General features: G+C 39.7%; 1 protein-coding gene, 1 long non-coding RNA gene and 1 pseudogene across 3 annotated transcripts in view; 2 read left to right on the top strand and 1 right to left on the bottom strand.

Annotated features, from left to right (window-relative positions):
- The window catches only part of LOC123789879 (uncharacterized), a 34329-nt gene extending 8341 nt beyond the window's left edge, over positions 1-25988 (bottom strand). The window contains exons 1-3 of one of the 2 annotated variants that reach the window (XR_015723489.1): positions 25839-25988; positions 23364-23552; positions 22004-22096 (exon numbers count right to left, since the gene is read on the bottom strand). This is a non-coding gene — a long non-coding RNA (uncharacterized LOC123789879). Of the gene's footprint in view, positions 1-20922; positions 22097-23363; positions 23553-25838 lie in introns of those variants that run through there. The other variant, XR_006778939.2, reaches the window with a different exon arrangement.
- On the top strand, positions 2485-3280 carry LOC123789876 (large ribosomal subunit protein eL8 pseudogene; annotated as a pseudogene).
- LOC123789877 (coiled-coil domain-containing protein 169-like) lies at positions 4520-5164 on the top strand. Its single transcript, XM_045793831.1, has one exon. It carries the CDS (start codon positions 4520-4522, stop codon positions 5162-5164), a length of 645 nt encoding a protein of 214 aa, XP_045649787.1.
- Positions 25989-25992: the final 4 nt, after the last annotated feature.

Here is a 25992-nt window from a genome sequence, read left to right as displayed (position 1 = left end):
CTGCTTGTGTTCTCTCTCTGTCTCTCTCTCTTTCTGACAAATAAATAAATATTTTTTTAAAAAAAAAGGTTCAGGCAAAAATTTCTTTGTACTGTGCTTAAAACTTTTCTGTAGGTTTGAGATTGTTTCAAAATATTTTGTGTCTTATGATGTTTAAAAAAACGATGAATGAAAATTCATGACATTAAGAACACACAACGACAACTCAATTTATAAGGGAATAAACTGAGTTAAAGAATTGAAAGGTCCTCACATTAAGCAGTGGTAAAAGTAGTAATTGCAGGGGCGCCTGGGTGGCCCAGTCGTTAGGCATCTGCCTTTGGCTTGGGGCGTGATCCCAGCATTCTGGGATCGAGCCCCACACCAGGGTCCTCTGCTGGGAGCCTGCTTCTTCCTCTCCCACTCCCCCTGCTTGTGTTCCCTGTCTCACTGGCTGTCTCTCTCTCTCTGTCAAATAAATAAATAAAATCTTTTTAAAAAAAGTAGTAATTGCAGGTAGGTTCTAGTCAAAAATACATGTTGTAATTTTTAGGTTAACAACCAAAAGAATAATAAAAGAATGTATTACTAGTAAACCAAAAGATGGAAATAGAATAATAAAAAACACATCATACTTAGTGGCTCACTTCTAAAGAACGGAGTATGGGAAGGGGAAAACATAATAACTTGACAGTGAAGTAACCTGGCAGACACCATCTTAATCACGGTTGATAATGACCAGTGTCATGTTGTTAGCAGGCACCCTCTGATATGATGTGATGAGAAATGCACTTCATCTCTGTGGTACACTCTCTCAAAACCCAATAACCTAATTTAATCATGAGACAAACCCAAAGTGAAGGACGTTCTACAAAATGCCTGACAAATTCAAAACTGTCAAGGTCATGAAATACAAAGACTAAGAAACCATCAGAAATCAGGGGAGACGAAAGGCATGTAACATCTAAATGCAATGTGGTATTATAGATTGGATCCTGAAGCAGGCTATTTGGACTATTAAAATCCAAATAAAATGTGAAGGTTAGTTAATAATGATGTAGAAATGTTTGTTTCCTAATTACAACAAGTGAGAACATTCAGGAAATTGAAATTAGGGGAAATTGAACCTGGGTGAGGGGTTTACAGGAACTTTCTGTATTATCTTTGCAATTTTTCTGTAAATCAAAAAGTATTCCAAAATAAAAAGTTTATCTAAAACAAACTCATGAATCCAAAAGTAGACAAGAAAGGATATGAGAAAAGAACAGGTATAATACATAGGAAACAAACAGAAAGATTACAGATATAAATCTAAACATGTCAATAATTAATGTTAAATATTATTAGATTAATATTCCAATTAAAGAAATGGTCCAGGGGCGCCTGGCTGCCTCTGTCAGTAGAGCATGCAACTCTTGATCTCCAGGTTGTGAGTTCAAGCCGCACATTTGGTACAGAGTTCACTTAAAAAAAAAAAAGAAAAAAAGAAGGACACAGTTTAACTATATGAAAAAAATTAACCATATGCTGCTTGCAAGAGATATATTTTAAATGTAAGAGTACAAAATGGTTAAAAATCGGGATGCCTGGGTGTCTCAGTCAATTAAGTGTCTGCCTTCAGCTCAGGTCATGATCTCAGGGTCCTGGGTTTGAGCCCCATGTCAGGCTCCCTGCTCATTGGGGAGTCTGCTTCTCCCTCTCCCTCTGCCCCTCCCCCCACTTATACACTCTCTTGCTCTCTCTCTCAAATAAATAAAATCTTTAAAAATGGTTAAAAATAAACACGTGGCAAAACAATACACCATGCAAACAATAACAAAAATATATCAGGATAAGAGCACCTGGATGGCTCAGGCAGTTAAGCATCTGCCTTTGGCTCAGGTCATGATCTCAGAGTCCTGGGATCAAGCCCTGTGTCAGGCTCCCCGCTTAGCGGGCAGCCTGCTTCTTCTCCCTCTGCCCTTCTCCCTGCTTGTGCATGTGCTCCCTCTCTCATAAATACATAAAAATCTTTTTAAAATATGTCAGGACAGCTATATGAATATTAGACAGAATAGACTTTATATTCTGGAGTATCTGGAAGGCTGTGTGCATACAAAGGGCTCCATATATGCTCAGGGGAGATCAGAGATGGCTGACCTTAGGCCTTATACAAGCAGAAGGTAAAAATCAGAGAAGACTTGTAAACTGCCTGAACTTAGAATGAGTGTACCAACAATACATGCACAGATGCCCTAGGAAAATGGTGGAAACCTTGCTGGCTCAAAGTGTTTAAGCAAAATCTTTGACAAATAATTGACTGACCGCTAAGCTAGATCTCACCCTAGGGGGATAGGCTTAAAAATAAGAACAAGGATTTTTTAAAAACCTGAGCAAAGATTCCAGTTGTCACATACTACAGAAGAGATGGACACTACCTAATTAGTCCAAGCATATCACTAAGCAAAAACAAAGGAACATAGCGTGATATAAAAAATAAAAATAGCTCTCCTCCAGCCACCCAAGATGCTGGAAGGAAAGGCTAAGAGGAAGAAGGTGACACCAACCCTTGCTGTTGTGAGGAAGCAGAGGCCAAGAAGGTGGTCAATCCCCTGTTTGAGAAAAGGCCTGAGAATTTTGTCATCGGACAGGACATCCAGCCCAAAAGGGACCTCACCCACTTTGTCAAGTGGCCCTACCACATCTGGCTGCAGTGGCAAAGGGCTATTCTCTATAAACATCTGAAAGTGCCTCCTGCAATTAACCAGTTCACCCAGGCTTTGAACCTTCAAACAGCCACTCAATGGCTTAAGCTGGCCTATAAATACAGACCAGAGACAAAGCAGTAGAAGCAGAGATTATAGGCCCAGTCTGAGAAGACAGCTGCTGGCAAATGGGATGTCCCCACTAAGAGGCCGCCTGTCCTTTGACCTGGGGTTAGTATTGTCACCACCTTGATGGGAAACAGGAAGGCTCAGCTGATACTGCTTGCACATGATGTGGATCCCACCGAGCTGGCTGTCTTCCTGTCTGCCCTGTGTCATAAGTTGGGGGTTCCCTACTGCATTATCAAGGGGAAGGCCAGGCTGGGGCGTCTGGTCCACAGGAAGACCTGAATTACTGTCACCTTCACACAGGTTAACTCAGAAGACAAAGGAGCTCTGGTTAAGCTGGTGGAAGCCATCAGGACCAATTACAATGACAGATTCATGATGAGATCCACTGTCACTGGGGAGGCAACGTCTTGGGTCCAAAGTTGATGACTCTCATTGCCAAGTTAGAAAAGGCAAAGGCTAAAGAACTGGCCACCAAACTGGGCTGAGTGGACGCTGCTGAATTTTCTGTACATAAAAGTAATAAAAAGTTCTCTAGAAATAAACAAACAAATAAATAAATAAATAGAAACAAAGAAACAAGGTGTAGCCCATACACAGGGGAAAAAGCAGCTTATATAAATTATCTGCAGGAAGGCCTCCATGACAGATTTAGTGCAGAAAGACTTCAAATAAGGGGCACCTGGGTGGCTCAGTTGTTAAGCGTCTGCCTTCAGCTCAGGTCATGATCCCAGGGGCCTGGGATCGAGCCCTGCATCAGGCTCCCTGCTCAGCGGGAAGCCTGCTTCTCCCTCTCCCTCTGCCCCTGCTTGTGTTCCCTCTCTCACTGTCTCTCTCTCTGTCAAATAAATAAATAAAATCTTTTTAAAAAAGACTTCAAATTAGCTATTATAAATACGTTCAACGAACTAAAAGAAAGCACATTTAAAGAATTAAAGGAACGTGTGATGACAATGGCTCATCACATAGAGAACATTAATAATAAAGAGATATGAATTATAAAAAAGAAATGAATAAAAATTCTAGAGTTAAAAGGTACAACAACTGAAGTGAAAAATTCACTCAAGGGGCTCAACAGCAGATTTGAGCTGATAGAAGAAAGAATCAGCGAACTGAAAGGCAGATCAATAGAGACTATTCAGTCTAAAGAACAACATGTAAAAAGAATGAAGAAAACTGAAGAACCTCAAAGGCCTGAGAGACACCATCAAACACACCACATATGCAAATGGAAGTTCTGGAAGAGAAGAGGAGGAAAAGGGGGTATAAGTATATGAAGAAATAATGAGTGAAAACTTCATAAATTTGATGAAAAACATTAATCACACATCTGAATCAACTCTTCTATATCCAATCTACATCCAAGTTTAATGAATTCTGAGTAGAACAAATTCAGATATTTATAGCTAGAGAGGTCATAATCAAACTTTTGAAAGCCAAAGAGAAAATTTGAAAATAGCAAGAGGAAAATCACATGTGATATACAAAGGAACCACAGTGAGATTAACAGCTGACTTCTCATCAGAAACAATGGAGAAAATAAGGTAGTATTATGACATATTCAAAGTGCTGGGGGAGAAAACTCAACCAAGAATTCTAGGAGTCAGGTCACCATGGCAACAGCTCATGACAACACTTTCTCCTCCCCAACTACTGGGTGTCCCTTCAGGCCTTCTGCTGTAAGCTGTGCTGAGGAGAAGGACGTGGGAGGTCTCTGACCTGACACCATGGGGGACGGTAGAGGGGACAACTTCGAAGGTATGAGCATTGACCGCCTTAAACTGGAGTTACTGGAAGAAATCCATATGAAAGACTTAGTGCAGCTCTCAATACTTGAAATAAGACACAACATAGTGGAACTGGAAGCCAAACTCAATACTGACAATGAAGGTGGCGAATGGAAAACCCGTTATGAAGCACAACTTGAATTGAATGATCAACTAGAAAAGCAAATTGTTACTCTCAAAGAGAAAATGGAAAAAATCCGTGGAAATCCTTCAGATAGACTCGCTTCTATTCGTGTCTATGAGCGAATGCCAGTGGAATCCTTAAACACATTACTTAAACAGCTAGAAAAGGAAAAGAGGAGTCTTGAAAATCAAGTGAAAAACTGTGCACTTAGACTGGAACAAGAGTCAAAGGCTTACCATAAGACCAATGATGAACGCCGCGCCTACCTGGCTGAAATGTCTCAGATCTCTGGCTCACACCAAGTTTCTAAAAGGCAACAGATGGATCAACTTCATAGAATTAAAGAGAATCATGTGAAAGCAGGGAGACATAATCCTGCTAATCAGAAGATAGTAAATGCCAAGAAAGGGCCAGCAAAAAAGATTACAAAACCAAACCATCTGCCAAAACTCAATCCATGATTCCAGAACTGGATGGACTTCTATTTCTTCCCTTTCTTCATATGTAATATTCAACTTGTGAAGTCAGATTTCAGTGCATTTTTCAGGGAATGAAATAGATTTTAAAAAAGAGCTATTAAAACTTCTTTAGCTCCTCTTCCAGATGTTTGTTCCTTTATCCGCGTGAAAGTAATGTTTTTAGTAATTTATTTAGTTTCAAAAATTACTCTAGAATGTAATTTTAGTGACTCTAATATATCTAATAGCACTTTGTGGTTCTTAAAAAGTCCTAGAGAACCTGAAGTTTACATCATTATACTTGCTTTTAATAATCTCTCCATGATATGCTTCGATAAGTAACACTGCTGTTGTATTTGGTTTCTAGTCAGCTGTAATCTAAAAATGTGAGCTCGGGGTACCTACGTGGCTCAGTCAGTTAGGCATCCGACTCTTGATCTCAGCTCAGGCCTTGATCTCAGTGTTGTGAGTTAAAGCCTGGCATGGAGCCTACTTAAAAAAATAAATAAATAAAATTTTTAAAAATCTGAGTTCACCAAAACGTTTTGCTATTTTAGGCTATATCATGCTCATTTTTTTCAGCCCAAAGCTTAAACAAGGCTGCAAATCAACTGCATTTTAAACTTTGGCTTGAAGTACGGTATTGAGGAAATAGCCTTCAAACAGGAATCAGCTTGGTTATAGTCTCCACTCTGCCATGAATTTATGAGATTTTGTGAAAGTCCCTTTACCTCATCTTTATTTCCTGCAACCTGTAAAATGACAGGCAAACTCTGCAACTTCTAAGGCTTCTTACCATTCTAGAAAACCAATACGTATTCAACTACAGGGTCCTACCACATAGCACGTAGTGAATTAAGTCATGTTTGTGATGTTTATTAATTCATAGTAATGACCTTATTTTTTGGACCAAACTTGGCAAGTGTCAACAATACTCAAGTCTAGAAGTGGAGATAGAATGAGGATGGGAGAGAGTTCTTTTAGAAAATTTATTAAATTCTATTCACGTTTAGACTGTTTTTGTAATTGTCACATAGGTCTGCAATACACATATAATTTATTTGCTCAACTTCATAAGTGAATTTAAATTCCCAGAAATCACCCAATGGTCAGTATAGTTTTTAGCTAATGGTGTTCTCACCTTGTATCTGGCACTAAAAACCTAAATTCTATTCAGCCTCACCAGTAATGAATACCAAATGCATTTCTATAACTATCTCTATAGTTACTCACTTTAAGGAGAATGCATAAATTCCATATAGCCAACTAATTCTTTTATATGACTGTAAAAGACAATGCAGTGAAATATAAAGTCACTTCCTATAAATTACTCTACATTGTAGGTGTTTGGAAATATTTTCTCCTATTCTTAATTAAGCTAACTACAGATATCAGATACCATGGCCCATATTATCAAACAAATACTACATTTTTATGTTTTATACCATCTTTCTTAGCATTAGCAACAAATTGATAATCTTAATATTAGTAATAAATAGAATCAGATCATCACTGAAGAATAAAAAAGGTTTTTTTCTATCATACAGAGGTAGGCCATTGTAGGGATGGAATTAAACAACATTTAAAATTATCTCAATCATTGTGATGGTCTATTAATTGAACATCTTACCACAGGGATCTATCACATTTAAGTGTTAGTTCTGCAGGAGCTTCTTTAGAATACTATCCAGATATCAGAAAATGTCTTAGGGGCGCCTGGGTGGCTCGGTTGTTAAGCATCTGCCTTCGGCTCAGGGCGTGATCCCAGTGTTCTGGGATCGAGCCCCATATCAGGCTCCTTCGCTGGGAGCCTGCTTCTTCCTCTCCCACTCCCCCTGCCTGTGTTCCCTCTCTCGCTCGCTGGCTGTCTCTCTGTCAAATAAATAAAATCTTAAAAAAAAAAAAAAGAAAATGTCTTAAACACGGTAATGGAATGTTGATGGGGTAGTGTAAAGAACTGAATTGGAAGACTTTTGAAGATCTGTGTTCTGATAACAGTTTCGCCATTTCTAAGCTTCTGACTACAAGTAAATCGCTTTTCATTGCCTCACTTTCCTTATATATAGAGCTGGGAATATCTACCCTAACCACTGCCTTGGGATTGCTGCGCACATCAAGGGTACTTACTAAACATTTATTTATTTACTTCTTTATGCCTTATTTCCCTCTGAAAGGGTGCAACTAAATTTAGAGGTATAAAAGCAACAACCACAACATAGAAGGTGAAAATAAAAGTTAAACAGTTTTGTAAGAATTTGTGACTAAGAAAAACTCCAGCTTTAAGCTTTCTAACAGGCAGCACAAAGAAGGAATGAGCTACATACCTCTCATTAGTTTTGTAGATGGAATACACGAGTAGTGAAAAAGTTTTCCCTCGTTTCCTAGTTCTAAGCTCTGAAGATAATATGAGGTTTTATAAGAAAGTGCAATTGTTTATTGCAATAACCAGAGCAAAAACAAGAATTTGGGATCCTTCTTTGTTTAAAATTGAAATATGTATTAATAACAGTATTTTTAAGTTTAGAATTCATAAAGCAAAAAATCAGTAAAACAATATTTAGTATATTCCAAATTTTTAAATGTATTACAAAATATCAAGAAATATCATTTATAAACACAGATGTTACTATAATCAAAAAGACAGATAATAACAAGTATTGGCGAGGATGTGGAGAAATCGGATCCCTCATACACTGCCAGTGGGGATGTACAATGGTGCAGCCACCTTGAAAGACAGTTTGGTAGTTCCTCAAAAAGTTAAACATAGAGTTATCATATGACTCAGCAATTTCACTCCTACATATATACCCAAGAGAAATTAAAGCCTATGTCCAGGGGCACCTGGGTGGCTCAGTCAGTTGGGTGTCTGCCTTTGGCTCAGGTCATGATCTCGGAGACCTGGGATCGAGCTCCATGTTGGGCTCTCTGCTCAGCATGGAGTCTGCTTCTCCCTCTCTGTCTCCCTCTATGCTTCCCCCCCCAAACAAATAAATAAAATCTTTAAAAAAAATAAATCCTATGTCCACACAAAAACCTGTACATGAAAGATCATAGCAACATTATTCATAATAGCCAAAAAGTGGAAGCAACCCAAATGTCTATCAACTGATAAATGGATAAACAAAGTGTAGTATATCCAAACAATGGAATATTATTCAGCAATAAAAAGAAATGAAGTGCTACAACACTGATATATGCTACAACATGGATGAATCTTGAAAATAATAATTGAAAGAAGGCGGTCACAAAATACCACATATGGCATAATTCCATTTATATAAAATATCCAGAACAGGCAAATCCATAGAGACAGAAAGTAGATTAGTAGTTGCCTGGGGCTGGTGGGGCCAGAGGGAGGGTAGGTGATGGGGAGTGACTGAAAAGGGTACAGGGTTTCTTTGGGGGGTGATGAAAATGTTCTAAAATTGATGGTGGTGATGGCTGCACAACTCTGTTAATATACTAAAAACCATTGAACACTTTAAGTGAGTTAATCATATGTTATATAATTTATATCTTAATAATGCTGTTATTAAAAAATAATCTTATACCCACCAAAATAATCCTCAAAAAATGAAGGCCCCACAATAAAAAGACATTCCCCAGGGGGGGGGAAAGCCCCAGGAGAACTAATTGCTATCACACCTGCCTTATAAGAAATTTTTAAAAAAGGAAGTTCATCAGGCTGAAGAGAAATTATAACTCAAACCCACACAAAGAAATAGAGCACCAGTAAAGGTAATCACATAGGAAAACTTAAAATACAATGTAAACATATTTTTCTTTCCTTCTCACAACTTATTTAAAAGAATCTGCATAAAACAATAATTATTAAAATATTGGTATATTTGGAATATATAAAGATGTAATGAATACGATAATAGCACAAATGAAGGGAGAGGAAAGGAAGCAATATTAAAGCATTTCTGTACACTACCAGAAATAAGTTAGGATTAATGTGAAGTATATTGTTTTTGGTTAAGATGTATATTATAATCCTCAGACCTACCACTAAGAAAATAATTCAAAATAGAGTAAATAAAGAGAATTAAGATGGCACGCTAGAAAACATCTATTTAGTGCAAAAGTAGGCAGTAAGAAGAAAAATAGAGGAGAAAAAATACACGAGACATAGAAAATAGCAAAATGGTAGTTATAAATAATTACATTTATGTTATAATCAATTATTACATTAAATGTAAATGAAATACGCATTAAAATAAAAATAGAAGATCAGACTAGATTTAAAAACGGGATCTGGGGCACCTGGGTGGCTCAGTGTCAGTTAAGCATTCAACTCTTGATTTCAGCTCAGGTCTTGATCTCAGGGTCATGAGTTCAAGCCCCATGTTGGGCTCCATGCTGGGGGGGGGACCCTACTTAAAAAAAGAGGATCTAACTGTATGCTGTCTAGAACAGACACTTTAGATTCAAGGCACAGATATGTTGAAAGGATGGAAAATGATATACTGTGTGCAAACCATAAGTAACCATAAGAGAGCTGGAGCAGCTGTCCCAAGGCATTAGTTTTCTATTGCTGTGTAACAAAGGACCACAAATTTAGCAGCTTGAAACAATAACCATTTATTAGTTCACAGTTCTGCAGGTCATAAGACCAGGCAGGTTCTCTGCTTAGGGACTCAAAAAGCAAAAATCAAGGTGTTGGACAGGCTGGCTTCTTATCTGGAAGTTCTAGGGAATAATCTGCTTCTAAACAAACAAAAAACGCATCTGCTCCCAAGTTCAAAGAATCTGCTTCCAAGTTCAGGTTGTTGGCAGAAATTGCATTCCTGCCAGCCATAAAACTGAGGTCCCCATTTCCTTGACACATAGTCCCTAATATCTTCAAGCAAGCAATAGAGCTTTAAATCCTTCTTGTGCATTGAATCTTTGCCAACCTAATTTAGCACCAGCCAGAGAAAAAACTTTGGATTTAAAGGGTTCACCTGATTAGGTCAGGCCCACCAAGACAATCTTTGTATAAGATTAACTGACTTGGGCCTTTTAAAAAAAAAATTTTTTTGTGTTTTAAGTAAGCTTTATGCCTAATGTGGGGCTTGAACTCACTACCCCAGATCAAGAGTCACATGCTCTACTGACTGAGCCAGCCAGGTGCCTCTGACTTAGGGCTTTAATTACATCTGGAAAATTGATCATAGCAGTATCCAGATTAGTATCTGAATGAATAAGAAGGGAACAAGAATCCTGTAGAGCCATCCTTAGAATACTGCCTACCACAACTAATATCAGATAAAATAGACTTTAACACAGTGTTACTAGAGAAAAAAATGACATTTAACAGTGATAAAGAGTCAATTCATCAGGAAGACATAACAATTATAAATACACACATAACAAAGCCCCAACATAAATGATACAAATACTCACATACACACACACACACACACACACACACACACACACACACACACACAAAATGGAATATTACTCAGCCATCAAAAAATGAAATCTTACCATTCGCAATGACGTGGATGGAACTAGAGGGTATTTTTTAAGATTTTATTTATTTATTTGAGAGAGAAAGGGAGAACACAGAGGGAGAGTGAGAAGGAGAAGCAGACTCCCTGCTGAGCACAGAGCCTAACGTGGGACTTGATCCCAGGACTCTGAGATCATGACCTGAGCCGAAGGCAGACGCTAACCAACTGAGCCACCCAGGTGCCCCTAAAAGGATTGAAATTTTTAAAAATAATTGAAATCATACAATGTATGTATCTGACCACAATGGCATTAGAAATCAACAACAGAAGGAAATTTAGGAAATCCAGAAATATTTGCAAATTAAACAACATATTTCTAATAACCCATAGATAAAAAAGAAATCACAAGGGTAATTAGAAAGAAATTTGAACTGAATAAAAACCAAATCACAATGTGTTAAAATGTATGAGGTAGAGCTAAAACAGTGCTTGGAGGGAAAATCATAGCTTGAAATTATAGGAGAAAAGAAGAAAGATCTCAAATCAATAACCTAAGATTTGCTTAAGAATCTAGAGAAAGTAGAGCAAACTGAGCCAACAGCAAACATAAGATGGAAATAATAGAAATTGCAAAATATCAACTTCGTGCAAATGTAAATAGTAAAGAAGAAATACAAGAGAAAAAATACATGAGACATAAAATAGCAAAACAGCAGTTATAAATATATTATATTACAATTAATAATTATATTAAATGTAAATGATATAAGCACTACAATAAAAAATAGGTGATCAGACTAGATTTTAAAATGAGATGGGGAAGGCGCCTGGGTAGCTCAGTCAGCTAAGTGTCCAAGTCTTGATTTCGGCTCAGGCCATGATCTTAGGGTCGTGGGACTGAGCCCTGTGTCCGCTTCTCACTCAGCGGGGAGTCTGCTGGAGCTTCTCTCTCCCTCTCCCTCTGCCCCTTCCCCCCTCTCTGTCTGTCTAAAATAAATAAATAAATCTTCTTTAAAAAAGAAATCATATTAAGAACACTTTGGGATGTGGGGCGCTTGGGTGGCTGATGGTTAAGGTCATGATCTCCAGGTCCTGGGATTGAGCCTCGCATTGGGCTCCTGGCTCAGCAGGGAGTCTGCTTCTCCCTCTCCCTCTGCCTCTCTCCCTGATCATGCTCTGTGTATCTTTCTGCCTCAAATTAATAAATAAAATCTTTTAAAAGGAAGAAAGAAAAGAAAAGAAAACTTTGGGGTGCTGATAATAGAGGTTTTCAGTAGTAGGGCTTAAGTTGTCCCAAACAAGCATAGACATTTTATTATGGGAGTAATAAGGAAGAACACAAGTAAAGGTATGAATCCTTGTAGGCCAGCCCATAAGTAGGTTTCTTATTTATATGGCATTAGCTAAGGAAGTGGATTTGAAACTTCGGAGGTCTCTAACAATATGTTGGTGGAGTTGTAAAGTGTGTTAGAAATATGCTCACGTTAAAGTAGCGGACCTGGCAGTTGTGTTGTTGGAGGGTATGAACTGGTAAGTCTATGTAAAGATTAGTGGTATTTGTGTGTAGTTAAAAGGAAGGAGTGGTTGTGGTGGTCATGGTCAGAGATGCAAGGCAGGAGATTTTGGTGGATAGCTGGAGGAGAGAAGTAGAAGGCACTTGGGAGTGAGTGGTCCTCTCCCCAGGAGGTCAAGGGGTTGACTGATAAGAGGCAGGTGTCTCCTGGGGAAAGCAATAATCTCCATTACTTTTTAGAATGACACAGATAGTAGTAACCTCTCCCAGATTTCCCTTTAGGTGTGGGAGTATAGGAGTGTACATTTTAGCAAAGGGCAAGGAGTATAGCAGGATCATGAGCTCTGCAGACGGTGAGCTCAGGAGCATAATAGGATCCCTAATAACAAAGGAAGAAAAGCAAAATTGTCCTGTGTCCATTTTGTGCCTTAGGAGAGGCAGTTCATGAGCACTGTTTGTTTGGAGGTCTTAGTGCCTAGGGTGAAGTTGTCTCCAGCACAGGGAGTGAAATCATCTCCAATGGTGAGGTCTTGGGTTGAGGTGATGTTGTCTGAAGTGATGTCATCTCCAGTGGTAAGTTCCCAGACCAGGGCAATGTTACCTAGGGACTTGGGGTATCCTTTTTAAGGGGATACCCACTCAGGTTGATGTGGGTCTTAGCATTTGCCATGTTTGGTTGAAACAATGGCTTACTTGGAGAGCTGGGCCTCCAGATTATAAACCAATGAATGTATCTAGACCTGTAGTAATAAGACTACAATCACCAGCATGGTGTTCAGCTGCACTTAGCAGGCTCTTTATTTGGGGTAGAAGTTTAGGTTCAAATGGGTCATATATCAGATGAGCAGCTGTCCTGCCTATGGGACAATCTATGGTCAACAGGTCCTAGGAGAATATGCACCCTGGATCTGGCCTCCAGCCCTTATGGGATGGAGCAAGATCAAAAATTTCTAAAGATTGGTTAAGGCCTGGGGTAAGATAGAGACTTATAGAGACTGAAATTTGAAAAGGAATTGTTTGAGGAAACGATTATGTCTCTTAAACAGACTATTTGGGACCTACCAGGGACATAGAAGTTCTATTGAGCATCTTTTCCAAGAGCCAGGAATTGTATATTTTAAGAAATGAAATGTGTACCTTGGTTATTATTAGTTTCTAACCCCAAAGGTAATGAATGTCTTGGCAAGGCCTTATACCTGGGGGACATGAGTCCTTTTATATTTTGGGTATCCATGAGGCAAGAGATTCCCAGAGTTCTTTAACCTGAAAGAGACCATTTTAAGGCAATGCCCATCAGTTTACAATAAATGTAAAGATAGTACCATTCCTTGGCTGGGGCATCCAGTGTTAAGATGACTGCCTGAAGTTTGGCTAAGAATGTTGTTTTTTGGGTCCCATCCTTTATAGGGGATATCCTGGCTAAAGGATGGGAAGCAGCAACATTTCCCTTAGCTCCATCACGTATGACAGTCAGCAGTGCCATTGGCATGGTCTATGTACTCTATTGTTGTTTACTCAGTTAATCCCAGGGGGTTTCCGAGGTACCCAAGTGTCTGGGGGAGGGGTGACTTCTTCTAGCACCTCGGCATCTGGCAAGGGACTGAGGACAGGGAAGGCCACCCCCTCCTGAAAGTAGAGTATGTCAGAGGGCCCAGGTGTGGTTGCGTCCTGTTTTAAGAAGGCCTCTGCAGCTGTGCCAAGTTTGTGGGATGCTGTTTCCATGACTCAAAGCATACTGGGCAGTAGAGTATGTAGGATCACATGCTCAGGTCTATGAAAGCCTCTATTTTTAGGAAAGCCTGGTAGGTAGCCAGTCATTTTTTTTATTTTAATGGTGTATGGTATAAGATTGGGGGGACGGTTTCTTGCACCTGAAGCCCTTGGTGAGCTTATGGCCACCAGAAGCGGCCCAGACTCCAGCAGGTACGAGAAGACATTGCCAAAGTGTCTTTGGTGAAGGAGCTTGGCAGGGGGAGGGGGTGACGGACAAGAGTGCCTGTCAATTTTAATTTGGGAATAAAATTTGTAAATGAGGAATATGTTGTCATCAGAACCCAAGATGGACTAAAAGATGTTGGATGGTATGTCCTTAATAAGTGTGTTTAATGAATCTCCTTGGAGGAGGGTTATCAATGTAATGTCATACCTGTGCTCCTATAGGAAGGTGGATGTAGTTAAGATCTTATCTGTAAAGATTGTGTGTGATAGCACATCTGTTGAGGTGCCCCATGAGTAGCCTGGAGGTGTATTGTGTCCCTTCAGAGGTAAAAGCAAACTGCAGCTGAGGGGCTGCTGAAATAGATACTGAACAGAAAATGGTAGTCAAATCTGTAAGAGCAAAATATTTGCCAGTTGTTCACTGAACAGAATCAGTAATGTTAATAATATTGGATGTCTGCTGTGGGGGCCCTGATGGATGGGACCACAGCATAAAGATAGTAATGATCTAACATGAGGAATACCTGCCCACACACAACTTTTAAATTTTCTTTAGATTTAGGAACAGGCAAAATTGGGCTGTCAAAGAAGAGGCAGAGAAGGTAATCACCCCTTTATTAATTAGATTTTATATGGTGAGTTTTAATCCTTGATCCCCGTTTTAACTTATATTGGGCCAGGTTAACTATTTTAACTGGGGGGCAATGGGGTTCCATTTCATTAAGCCAATTTGTAAGTCCCAAAGACCTACTTTAATTTTAATTTACTATTTATTGTGTCAGACCATGTATGTCCAAATGGAATATTTTAGGTCAATGGATATTATAATTTTGGAAACTAAGGCAAGGCTATAATTAGAGTGAGGCAAACCAATTTTTTTCTTCACTTTATGTTCAGTTACCTTCTTAAGATTATAGGGGACACGATCCTGAAGTTCAGGGGGATTCCCAGATACAACTATAATTTGAGCCCCATCTTGATCAAGTCCAAAAGGTCTTATCAATTGATGTATTTCAGCAAATGTTAATTTAGAACAAAGGTTGTAGAGGCACAATAGCCAATCAGCAGTCTTTTATCATTCAGTTATATAAATTCTTTAGTATAGGGGTGCCTGGGTGGCTCAGTTGGTTAAGCGACAGCCTTTGGCTCAGGTCATGATCTTGGGGTCCTGGAATCAAGTCCTGCATCAGGCTCCCTGTTCAGCGGGGAGCCTGCTTCTCCTTCCTCCACTCCCCTTGCTTGTGCTCTCTCTCTTTCTCTCTCTCTAATAAATAAATAAAATCTTTAAAAAAATCTTTAGAATATCAATTTTGGACTTTGAACTGGATCAAATTTGGGGCTTTGTTTTAATTTAGATATATATATCACATATATGCATATATATACAATTCATCTATTATATATTTATATTAAAAAAAATATATATATATATATACACACACATACTTAATTACATTTTATTTTCTCCCCCTGTATCTAGAAGTTTGTTTTAAAATCATTAAGTTGATGGGGCACCTGGGTGACTCAGTCATTAAGCGTGTGCCTTTGGCTCAGGGCGTGATCCCGGAGTCCTGGGATCGAGCCCCACATCACGCTCCCCCACTGGGAGCCTGCTTCTTCCTCTCCCACTCCCCCTGCTTGTGTTCCCTCTCTCGCTGGCTGCCTCTCTCTCTCTGTCAAATAGATAAATAAAATCTTTAAAAATAATAATAATAATAATAATAATAAAAATTATTAAGTTGGGACGCCTGGGTGGCTCAGTCGGATAAGAATCTGCTTTCGGCTCAGGTCATGATCCCAGGGTTTGGGGATCGAGTTCTGCATTGGGCTCCTTGCTCAGCGGGGAATTTGCTCCTTCCTCTGCCCATCCCCCTCCCCCTGCTTGTGTTTTCTCTCTCTGACAAATAAATGAAATAAAATCTTTAAAATCAATAAGTAGGGGTGCCTGGGTGGCTCAGTTGTTGAGCATCTGCCTTCAGCTCAGGGCATGATCCCAGGGTCCTGGGATCGAGTCCCACATCAGGCTCCGCTGGGAGCCTGCTTCCTCTCCCACTCCCCCTGCTTGTGTTCCCTCTCTCGCTGGTTGTCTTGCTCTCTGTCAAATAAATAAATAAAATATTTAAAAATAAAATAAAATCAATAAGTAATCTAGGGCTGGGGCGTCTGGGTGGCTCAAGTCAGTTAATCCTCTGACTCTCTATTTTGGCTCAGGTCATGATCTCAGGATTGTGAGATCAAGTCCCACATCAGGCTCCATGCTAGGTGTGGAGTCTGCTCGAGATTCTCTCTCTCCCTCTCCCTCTGCCCCTCCCCCACCTCTCTCTCAAATAAATAAATATTTTAAAAATAAAATAAAATCAATAAGGATGACTGGGTGGCTCAGTCGGTTAAGCATCTGCCTTGGGCTCAGGTCATGATCCTGGGGTCCTGGGATCAAGTCCTGCATTGGGTTCCCTGCTCCTTGGGGAGTCTGCTTCTACCTCTCCCTCTGCCCCTCCTCCCTCCTTGTGCCCTCTCTCTCTCTCTCAAATAAACAAAAATCTTTAAAAAAATAAAATCAATAAGTAATCTAGGGCTAGCATTATGTTTGTTAGACCTGCATTTGCTCAGTACATAAGGTTTTAAGTTCCCCTTTTCTCCCCTTGGGCTTGTTTCTGCCTAAAACCGTAGTCTTTTTTTTTTTTTCCTTTTTCCCCCCTCTGTTTTAGGCTTATAGCTACCTGAACCCACAGTCTTTAGTTTTTGTCTCCAGCTGATAAGAGGGAAAGAGGGGAGAGAAAAGGGACCTCATGCCTCTAAGCAACCTCTCATTGGTACCATCCCTGTCCCCATTTAAGCTTTTTTTTTTTTCCTTTTAAAATGGTCTGTATTTCTAGGTAGCTAAACTCCCTCCCCTTTTTTTCTTTTGGAACCTGGGTGTGTCAAACCAGGGAAATCAGATTTGGCCCTGTGGACCAAGCTGTCCAAAGTAAGTTGGTAACTAGTGAATTGGCAACCACCAACCAAAAATTTAGCATCTGACACTAAATGAGAAGCGCCATGGAGGCTCATGCCTTTGAGGTCCTCCTTGATTTAGCTGGAAGATCATGGCAGTATTCAGCAGATATATCATGAACCAGTGGCATCCAGAGTGCCAGCATGCCAACAGCCAGCCACGCCTTCCCTGGTAGCACTTGCTATTTGGCAATGCCAGTCAGTAAGCCAAGAGCAGTCTAGAAGCAAGCCCCCTCCATTGAACCCTGAGTCATCTAGCTCACTGTGCCAACTGTTCTATGCCCAGTTCTTAATTTATAAAGGTGACTGTGGGATAAAGGAGGGATAGGTATAGGCCACTGACTTAACAGGGATTTCTGTGGGAAAGGCGAGACAGGCAGCATAAATAGTTTAAGATTGGCTAGTTTGAATAATTTTGGCAGGCTCTAAACTACAGGAATATTCTCTAGTTGCCTGGTGCCTGGTACCTGGCCCTGGGATGATTAAGGCAAAAGAATATTGCCTCTTGTTTCTAGAGGAACTGTAAGTAACATTAAAATGTTCTTTCACAACTGAAGGCCTCAGAGGGGAGGGGGTGGGGGAATGGGATAGACCGGTGACGGGTAGTAAGGAGGGCACGTATTGCATGGTGCACTGGGTGTTATACGCAACTAATGAATCATCGAGCCTTACATCGGAAACCGGGGATGTACTGTATGGTGACTAACATAATATAATAAAAAATCATTAAAAAAATGTTCTTTCACTGGCATTGATCTCTCCATGTTGCCACTCAGTAACCTTTATAAATTAAGACCCGGGCACAGAGCACCTTCACACCCATTAGGATGGCTATTCTTTAAAAAAAGAAAGAAAGAGGGAGCAAACAAAGAGTAATAGCAAGGATGTGGAGAAATTGGAATGCTCGTGCACTACTGCTGAGAATGTAAACTGGTGCAGCCACCATAGAAAATGATATGGCAATTCCTCAAAAAATAAAAAATTAAAGAAAGAATTACTGTATAATTCAGCAATTCCACTTCTGTGTGTATGCCAAAAAGAATTGAAAGCAGGGACTCCAACAGATATTTGTATACCCATGTTCACAGCAGCATTATTCACAAAGGTCAAAAAGTGGCACAGTGGTCTGAATGTGTCCCACAAAATTCCTATGTTGTAATCCACATTCCCAAAGGTGATGGACTCCACCCACGTTGGTAGGTGGGGTCTTCAGGAGATGATTCATTTATGAGGGTGGAGCTCTTATGAATGGGATCAGTGTTTTTTGTTGTTGTTGTTGTTGTTGTTGTTGTTGTTGTTGTTGTTATTCCAAAAAGGTTTAATTAATTTGTAAAAGTACCAGACATGTCTTTAATTAACATATATTATTTGTTTCAGAGGTACAGGTCTGCGATTCACCCGTCTTACACAATTCACAGCACTCACCATAGCACATACCCTCCCCAATGTCTATCACCCAGCCACCCCATCCCTCCCACCCCCCTCCCCTCCAGCAACCCTCACTTTGTTTCCTGAGATTAAGAGTCTCTTATGGTTTGTCTCCTTCTCTGGTTCCATCCCATTTCATTTTTTTGGGATCAGTGTTTGTATAAAAGAGATCCCACAGTGCTCCCTAGCCCCTTCTGCCCTGTGAGAACCCAGAGAAAAGGCACTGGCTATGAACCAGGAAGAGGGCTTTAATCTGACCATACTGGCATCTTGATCTTGGATTTCTAGCATCTAGAATTGTGAGAAATAAATTTCTGCTGTTTATAGGCTACCTAGTCTGTGGTATTTTGTTACAGCAGTCCAAATGGACTGACAGGTGGCAGCAATCCAAGTGTCCAAAGACACATAAACGGATAAACAAAATATGGTATATATATACAATGGAACATTATTCAGTCTTATAAAGAAGGAAATTCTGACACATGGCACAATTGGGATAAACCTTGACGACATGCTAAGTGGAAACAAGCCAGTCACAAAAGGACAAATATATGATTCTCCTTATATGAGGTACCAAGAGTAGTCAGAGTTATAGAGACAGCAACTACAATAGTGGTTGTCAAGGGGCTGGGAGGAGGAAAAGCACGGAGTTATTGCTTAATGGGTAGTGTTTCAGTTTGGGAAGATGATACAGTTCAGGAGGTAGATGGTGGTAATGATTGTGCAACAATGTAAATGTACATTATGCCAGTGAAATGTACACTTAAAAATGGCTAAAATGGTAAATTTTATGTTATGTATATTTTACCACAATTAAAACCAAATTCTCAGCAAAATCAGAATAGAAGGTAAATTTCTCAAACTGAAAATGGACATGAGAAAAGTCTATAGCTCACATCATAACATCATCATAGTATCAATGGTGAAAGAGTGAACGCTCTCCCACTTTGACTGGAAACAAGTCAAGGATGCCCACTCTTGCCACTTGAATTAAGCACTGAACCAGACATTACTAAGCCAGTGCAATTAGGAAAGGAAAAGAAATAAAATGCATACAGATTGGGAAGGAGGAAGTAAAACTGGCTTTTTTGAGAGATGACAATTGCCAATATAAACTCAGATGAAATCCACACATACACACACACAAACTACTAGACTAATAAGTGAGTTTAGCAAGAATGTGAGATAAAAGATAAATATAAAAATAAATTGTATTTCTATATACTGGCAATGGAAAAACTGAAAATGAAATTAAGATAATTCTAGTCACAATAGCATCAAAGAAAATAAAATACTTAAAAATATATTTAACAAAAAGGTGCAAAACATATACCAAAAAAACTATAAAAACATTGCTGAGGGAAATTAAAGATCTATATAAATGGAGAGAAATTCCATGTCATGAATTGACTCAGTATTGTTAAGATGACAATTCTCACCAAACTGATCTATAAATTAAATGAAATCCCTATAAAAATTCCAGCAGGCTTTTTTTTCTTTTGCAGAAATTAACAAGCTGAAAAAAAAAAGAAATTAACCAGCTGATCCTAAATGTATATGGAAATGCAAAGGATCCAGAATAAGAAACATGACTTTGAAAGAGAGTCAATGGAAGAATTTTTGCCTCCATATTTCAAAACTTATTATAAAGTCAGTTATCAAGACTGTTATACTAACATGAAGATAGAAATATAGATCAATGGAACAGAATGAGGAGTCCAAAATGAACCTTACATTATGGTCAACGATTTCTGACAAAGTGCCAAGGCAATTCAATGTAGGAATGACAGTCCTTTCAACAAATGTTGCTAGGACAGTTGCATATCCATAAGCAAAAAGATACATTTAGACCTTTATCTCACACCACACACAATAAATGAACTCGAGGGGTGCCTGGGTGGCTCAGTTGGTTGATCATCCAACTCTCGATTTCAGCTCAGGTCATGATCTCAGGATTCTGGGATTGAGCCCCACATTGGGCTCTGCACTCAGCACAGAGTCTGTTTGTCCCTCTCCCTCTGCTCCTCCCCCCACTCTCTCTAATAAACAAATAAAATCTTTAAAAAATGGACTTGAAATGGATCAGAGCTAAAGTAAAAGCTAAAACTATAAAACTTCTAGAAGTAAACACAGAAAAAAGTCTTTGTGACTATGGGGTTTATTTCCTTGTGGCCATATGACTGAGAGTCATACCAATTTGACTATCAACCAACTAAATCAAATCGACATTTATACAACACTCCAACCAACAATAGCAGAATACATATTTCAAATGCACATAGAACATTTACCTGTATATACCATATTTTGAGCCATAAAACAAATCTCAATGTATTGTAAAGGATTTACATTATAAAAAGTATGTTTTCTAATCACAATTAAACTAGAAACCAATAACAGAAAGAATATTTGGAAACAAAATAGCATATTGCTAAATAACTCAGGAAATGAAAGAAGAAATCAAATGGAAAATTATAAAAATTTTTTAACTGAAAGAAAATTTTTAAACAGTATATGAAAAGTTGTGAGATGCTGAGAAGGCAGCACTTGAAGGGGATTTATAGCACTAAAAGTCTATATGAGAAAAGAAGAAAGATTTCCAATCAATGAACTTCTAACTCCAGCCCCTCTCCCCTCCCTAGAAGGGCAGGGGCCTGCGAGTTCCAACCCATTAATCATGGTTGGTTCCCTGGCAAATAGTCCCCACCCTGAGGGTACTTAGGGGCTTTCAAGAAGTCACCTCATTAATATAAACTCAGGTGTGATGAAAAGGGCTCCTTAAGAATGATGAAAAACACTCCTATCACTCAAAAAATTCCAAGGGTGTTGGGAGTTTTGCCAGGATCCAGACCGAATATATTTCCTATGATATCACAGGGGAAGATGGCTAAAGAGGGTACAAGGTTTGTTCTTGGGATGATGAAACTTCTAAAATTTATTGTGGTTGTGGTGGCACAACTGTGTGAATATACTGTGAATACACTAAGAACCACTGAATTGTACACTTAAAAAACAAAAAAAGAAGAAAATATTGATATACACAATAATCTGAATGAATCTCCAGTGAGAAAATCCAATTCCAAGAAGTTGCATCCTGTATGATTCTATTTATGTAACATTCTTGAAATGACAGAATTATAGAAATGGAGAGGTTAGTGGTTGCCAGGGGTTAAGGAGGCAGTGGTGGGAGGGAAGTGGGTGCACTATAAAAGGGCAACATAACCGATCCTTGCCCTGATGGAATTTTTCTGTGTCTTGACTGTATCTCAGTATCAATATCCTGGTTGTAATATTGTATTAGAGTTTTGCAAGATGTTACCATTAGGGTACACTAAGTAAAAGATACACAGCATCTCTGTATTTTTTCTTACAACTTGTATGTGAATCTACAATTATCTCAAAATAAAAGTTAATAAAATGTTTAATTAAAATGGCACAATGGATGTAAAAGCACTAAGTCTGTTCAGGCCGCTATAACGAAATACCATAGATTAGATGGTTTATAAACAACAGAAATATATTTCTCACAGTTCTGGAGGCTGGTAGTCCCAGATCAAGATGCCAGCCTGGCTGGGTGAGAGCCCGCTTCCTGATTCATAGCCTTCTTGCTGTGTCCCCACACTGCAGAAGGGGCAAAGGAACTCTCTGAGGGCTATAAAGTCGTTAATCTCATTCATGAAAGCTCCACCCCCAAGACCTACTTACCTCCACACTGCCCCACCTCTTAATACCATCACCTCAGGGATCGGAATTTCAACATACGAATTCACACCTTAGCAAGCACCCTGCAAACTCTAAAATTATATACAGGCATACTTTGTTTTTATTGTGTTTCACTTTATTGTACTTGGAAGGTATCATGTTTTATACAAATTGAAAGTTTGAGACATCTCTGTGTTGAGCAAGTCTGTCGACACCATTTTTCCAATAGCATTTGTTCACTTGGTATCTCTGTGTCACATTTTGGAAATTCAGGGCAATATTTCAAACTTTTTCATTATTATTCTTTGTTAAGGCAATATCTCTGCCTGTGCAAATAGTTACTACTATGCATCTTTTATGAGAATGAATAGCGTGGAACTATTATGGCTTTACTCAATCATTAATTCAAAAAAATACTTATTGAGTCCCTTATTATTGTTCAAGGACTAGGTTGTATGCTGCAGGGCATACATCATGAATCTATAGTAAAATCACTATTGTTGCCATGTTGCAAGCTTTGGCTGAGCCTGGGTCTTTTTTGTAAAATTTAAGTCAGTTAACACATAAACGTACTTGTAGGGAAAAAACATTATTTTATTTACTGATAATCACTAATAGCTATCGTTGAGATCAAAGGCTCTTAACTAATTATCTTTCACAACTCCTATAGCCAACTACATACTTGATATTTCCACTTAGGTACCTTGTATTCAAACCTCAAAAGTACTAATGTGAATTTGTGGTCTCACTGCCCAAATCTGTTCCCTCCATCATTAGTCTTCTACATCTTCACAAATAGTCTACTGCACTTGTTCATGCCAGTAATGTAAGCATAATCTTTCTCTTTCCCTTACCTCCCACATTCCTCTGGTGGGTCCATCAGTGACTCCATCTCCTACTGCAAGCCATCACCATCTTCTGCTGTACTACACAATAGTAGCTTCCCGACTGGTCTCCCTGCTTCCACTTGTGCCCCACCCCACCCGAGCCAATGCACTCTCTGCACAACAGCCTAAGTGTTTTTAGTAAAATTCACATTACATCACTCTCCTCCTACAAAACCTCTACACAACAAATAAGTTGTGGCCCATTTTATGTAGAGTAAAATCCAAATTCTACCATGGCCTACAAGGCCCTACAAGACCTGAATCCTGCCCATCTCTCCATCCCTCTCTGTTATATTTACCTTCTTGTTCACCACCATTCGGCCACACTGGCCTTTCAGTTGCTAAAATATAGCAAGCTCTTCCCAGCCCAGAGGACCAGAGTATACGTTGTTTCTGTTGCCCAGAACACTCTTCCCTGTTCTCCACAGTGCTGGTTCCTTCTCTTCCTTTAGGTCTCAGCTGAAACACTGCATTGCTGTTTCATAATTCTGCATAAGAGGGAAATGGGGCAGCAATCTGGTTAGAGCTGGAGAAGGGGAGTACCTAGGGAACTTGCCTCAAAGCTGTATTTGCATAGCAAACACACTGTCTTTACTTAGATTAAGTATAGATCAATAAAAAATGTCAATGTTTTCTTAAAATGCTTTTATTCATACTTTCTATAAGATTAAGAGAACATCATCCATCCATAAAAATATAATTTGGAGTGCCTTGGGGAAAGCAGCAAGAAATTCCAAAGAGGTTGGAGGGGTAGACAAGGACTAAAGAGATTTTTTAAATTTTATCTTGAGGGTGATGAGGGTCTATTTGTATCTTTTCGGTAGGGGTGTGACATGATCAGACTTACAGGATTGAATGAGGACAGACTAAAGACTAATAAGTCAGTACAATATAATTATTAGAGCTAACAATTATTAAGCATTTAATGTGTGACAGGTATTATTCTAGGGGCTTTCATTTATTCAAGTGCTTTATGTATATTAACTCATTTAGTTCTCACAATTACCCAAGGTACTATCATACCTATTTTAAAGGTGAGGAAACAAAGGCATGGAGAAGTGATTTACACAAAAATGACAAAGCTAGTAAGTGGCAGAGATAAGAGTCCAGTTCACAACTCATGCTCTTCAATATGCTATAATGCTCCCCTTCAATATAACAGTTTTTAGCAGTACCACAGGCTTGAAATTGCAAGGGTCTGATGGATGATGATAGAAAGGTGGGGAGATATTCGAAAGAGATTCAGGAAGTAAAACCAATGATGTGGGGAGCAGGGGCGCCTGGGTGGCTCAGTCAGTTAAGAAGCTGACTCTTGGACTCTGGATTTCAGTTCAGGTCACGATCTCAGGATTGTGAGATCGAGCCCCTGGTCCAGCTCCACACTTGGCGGGGAGTTAGCTTAAGATTCTCTCTCCTTCTCCCGCTACCCCTCCCCCTGCTTGTGTGCTCTAAAATAAATAAACAAACCTTTTTTTTAAAAAAACCCACAATGTGAGGAGCAACTGTGAAGCATAAGGTAGAGAGGAATCAAGGATGACTCTCAGACTTCTGATTCGACCAACCAGTAGTCAATAGTGCCAGTCACAGAGATGGAAAGTACGGAACTCTGGTGGAAAAGACAGAAGTTATTAGACATTTCATGTTTGATGTGTCTGTGGGACAAAAAGGACTGCCAGGAGGCCATCAGAGATACTAGTCTGGAACTCAAGAAAAAGATCTGAGCTAGACATATAGATTTTGGAGTTCTCATACAAGTGTTAAAAGCTTAAGAAGAGCATGTGGAGGGGCACCTGGCTGGTTCAGTCAGTGGAGAATGTGACTCTTGATCTCGGGGTGGTGAGTTCAAGCCCCACGTTACATGTAGAGATTACTAAAAAAAAAAAAAAAGCATGTGGACTAGACAAACAGGCTGAGAACAGAGCCTGGGGAACATCATCATTTAGGGAGTAAGTACAGAAAAAGTATCCAGCAGTGAAGGCTGAGGAAGATGGCCATGAAGCTAAGATGAGGGGAGAGAGTGGTGTCATGCAAGCCCAGGATGGAGTGTCAATAACAACAAAATTATCTGTAATCCCACTAGAAAGTCAGTCCTATGAAGCCTTGGAACATGTCTGTTTTGTGCACCAGTGTACCCCCGTGCCTAGAGGCCTGGCACATAGTAAATGGTCAAAAACATTTCCTGAATATGAATAAGAAAACAAACCAACAGTATCAAATACCACACAAAGTTCTGGGAAGACAAAGACTGAGTAAGAGGTGTCCATTTTATTTAGCAACCTAGGGTGTCACTGAGGATCTTGTTCAGAGCAGTTTCAGTGGAATAGTGGGACAAAAGCAAAATGGAAGTGGCTTAAAATAGATGGCAAGAACACTTTCGTATGTTACTTTTCTGCTTTTTAATTTTTAAAAATGTCTTAACAGTTGATGGGAGGTGAGGAAGATGCAGCCACCAACACAGCCCATTCTTGGAAGAACCCCTGTTACGTAGAGTAGGCGGGACCTGGAGCTGCAATTACAAGGGGGCACAAGAAGAAAGGGTATTTTTCCTTAGGAGGGGAGGAAACTTGCTTCATTCACCGCCGAATGTCGGGGGCCTAGCACAATGCTAGCCACTTCACCAGCGTTCGAGAAAGCCTCGAGCTGGCTGGTGCCGGGCTCGCAGGACGCTGTGGAACACGGACCTGCGCGGGAGCCTTTCCTTTCAGATCTGGCAGCGACAATCAACGCTCGGCCAGTCCCCGACAGCCCAGCGCCCTCGCCCTAAGCTCACCCACCTTGGGCCACGAGGAAACCATCAGCCCGGAGCGCGGACATCTGCGCTCTCCAGAGACGACGGGGAGGGATGGGGAGAGAAGCAAAGCTCCGCCCACTGACGGACTTTAAACTCCAGTGTCCCGGGCTCCGGCTGGCCCCTCCCAAAGCGTCTCC

Source organism: Ursus americanus, chromosome X (assembly GCF_024610735.1).
Source record: "Ursus americanus isolate L20-20 chromosome X, mUrsAme1.1.p, whole genome shotgun sequence".
Classification (NCBI taxonomy): Eukaryota; Metazoa; Chordata; class Mammalia; order Carnivora; family Ursidae; genus Ursus; species Ursus americanus.
The sequence above is the reverse complement of the archived record's forward strand: the minus strand, read 5'-3'. Positions and strand labels throughout refer to the sequence as shown.

What these genes read in the sequence shown, in the direction of transcription:
- LOC123789877 (XM_045793831.1), top strand. Translation starts at nt 4,520, where the DNA reads ATGGGGGACGGTAGAGGGGACAACTTCGAAGGTATGAGCATTGACCGC.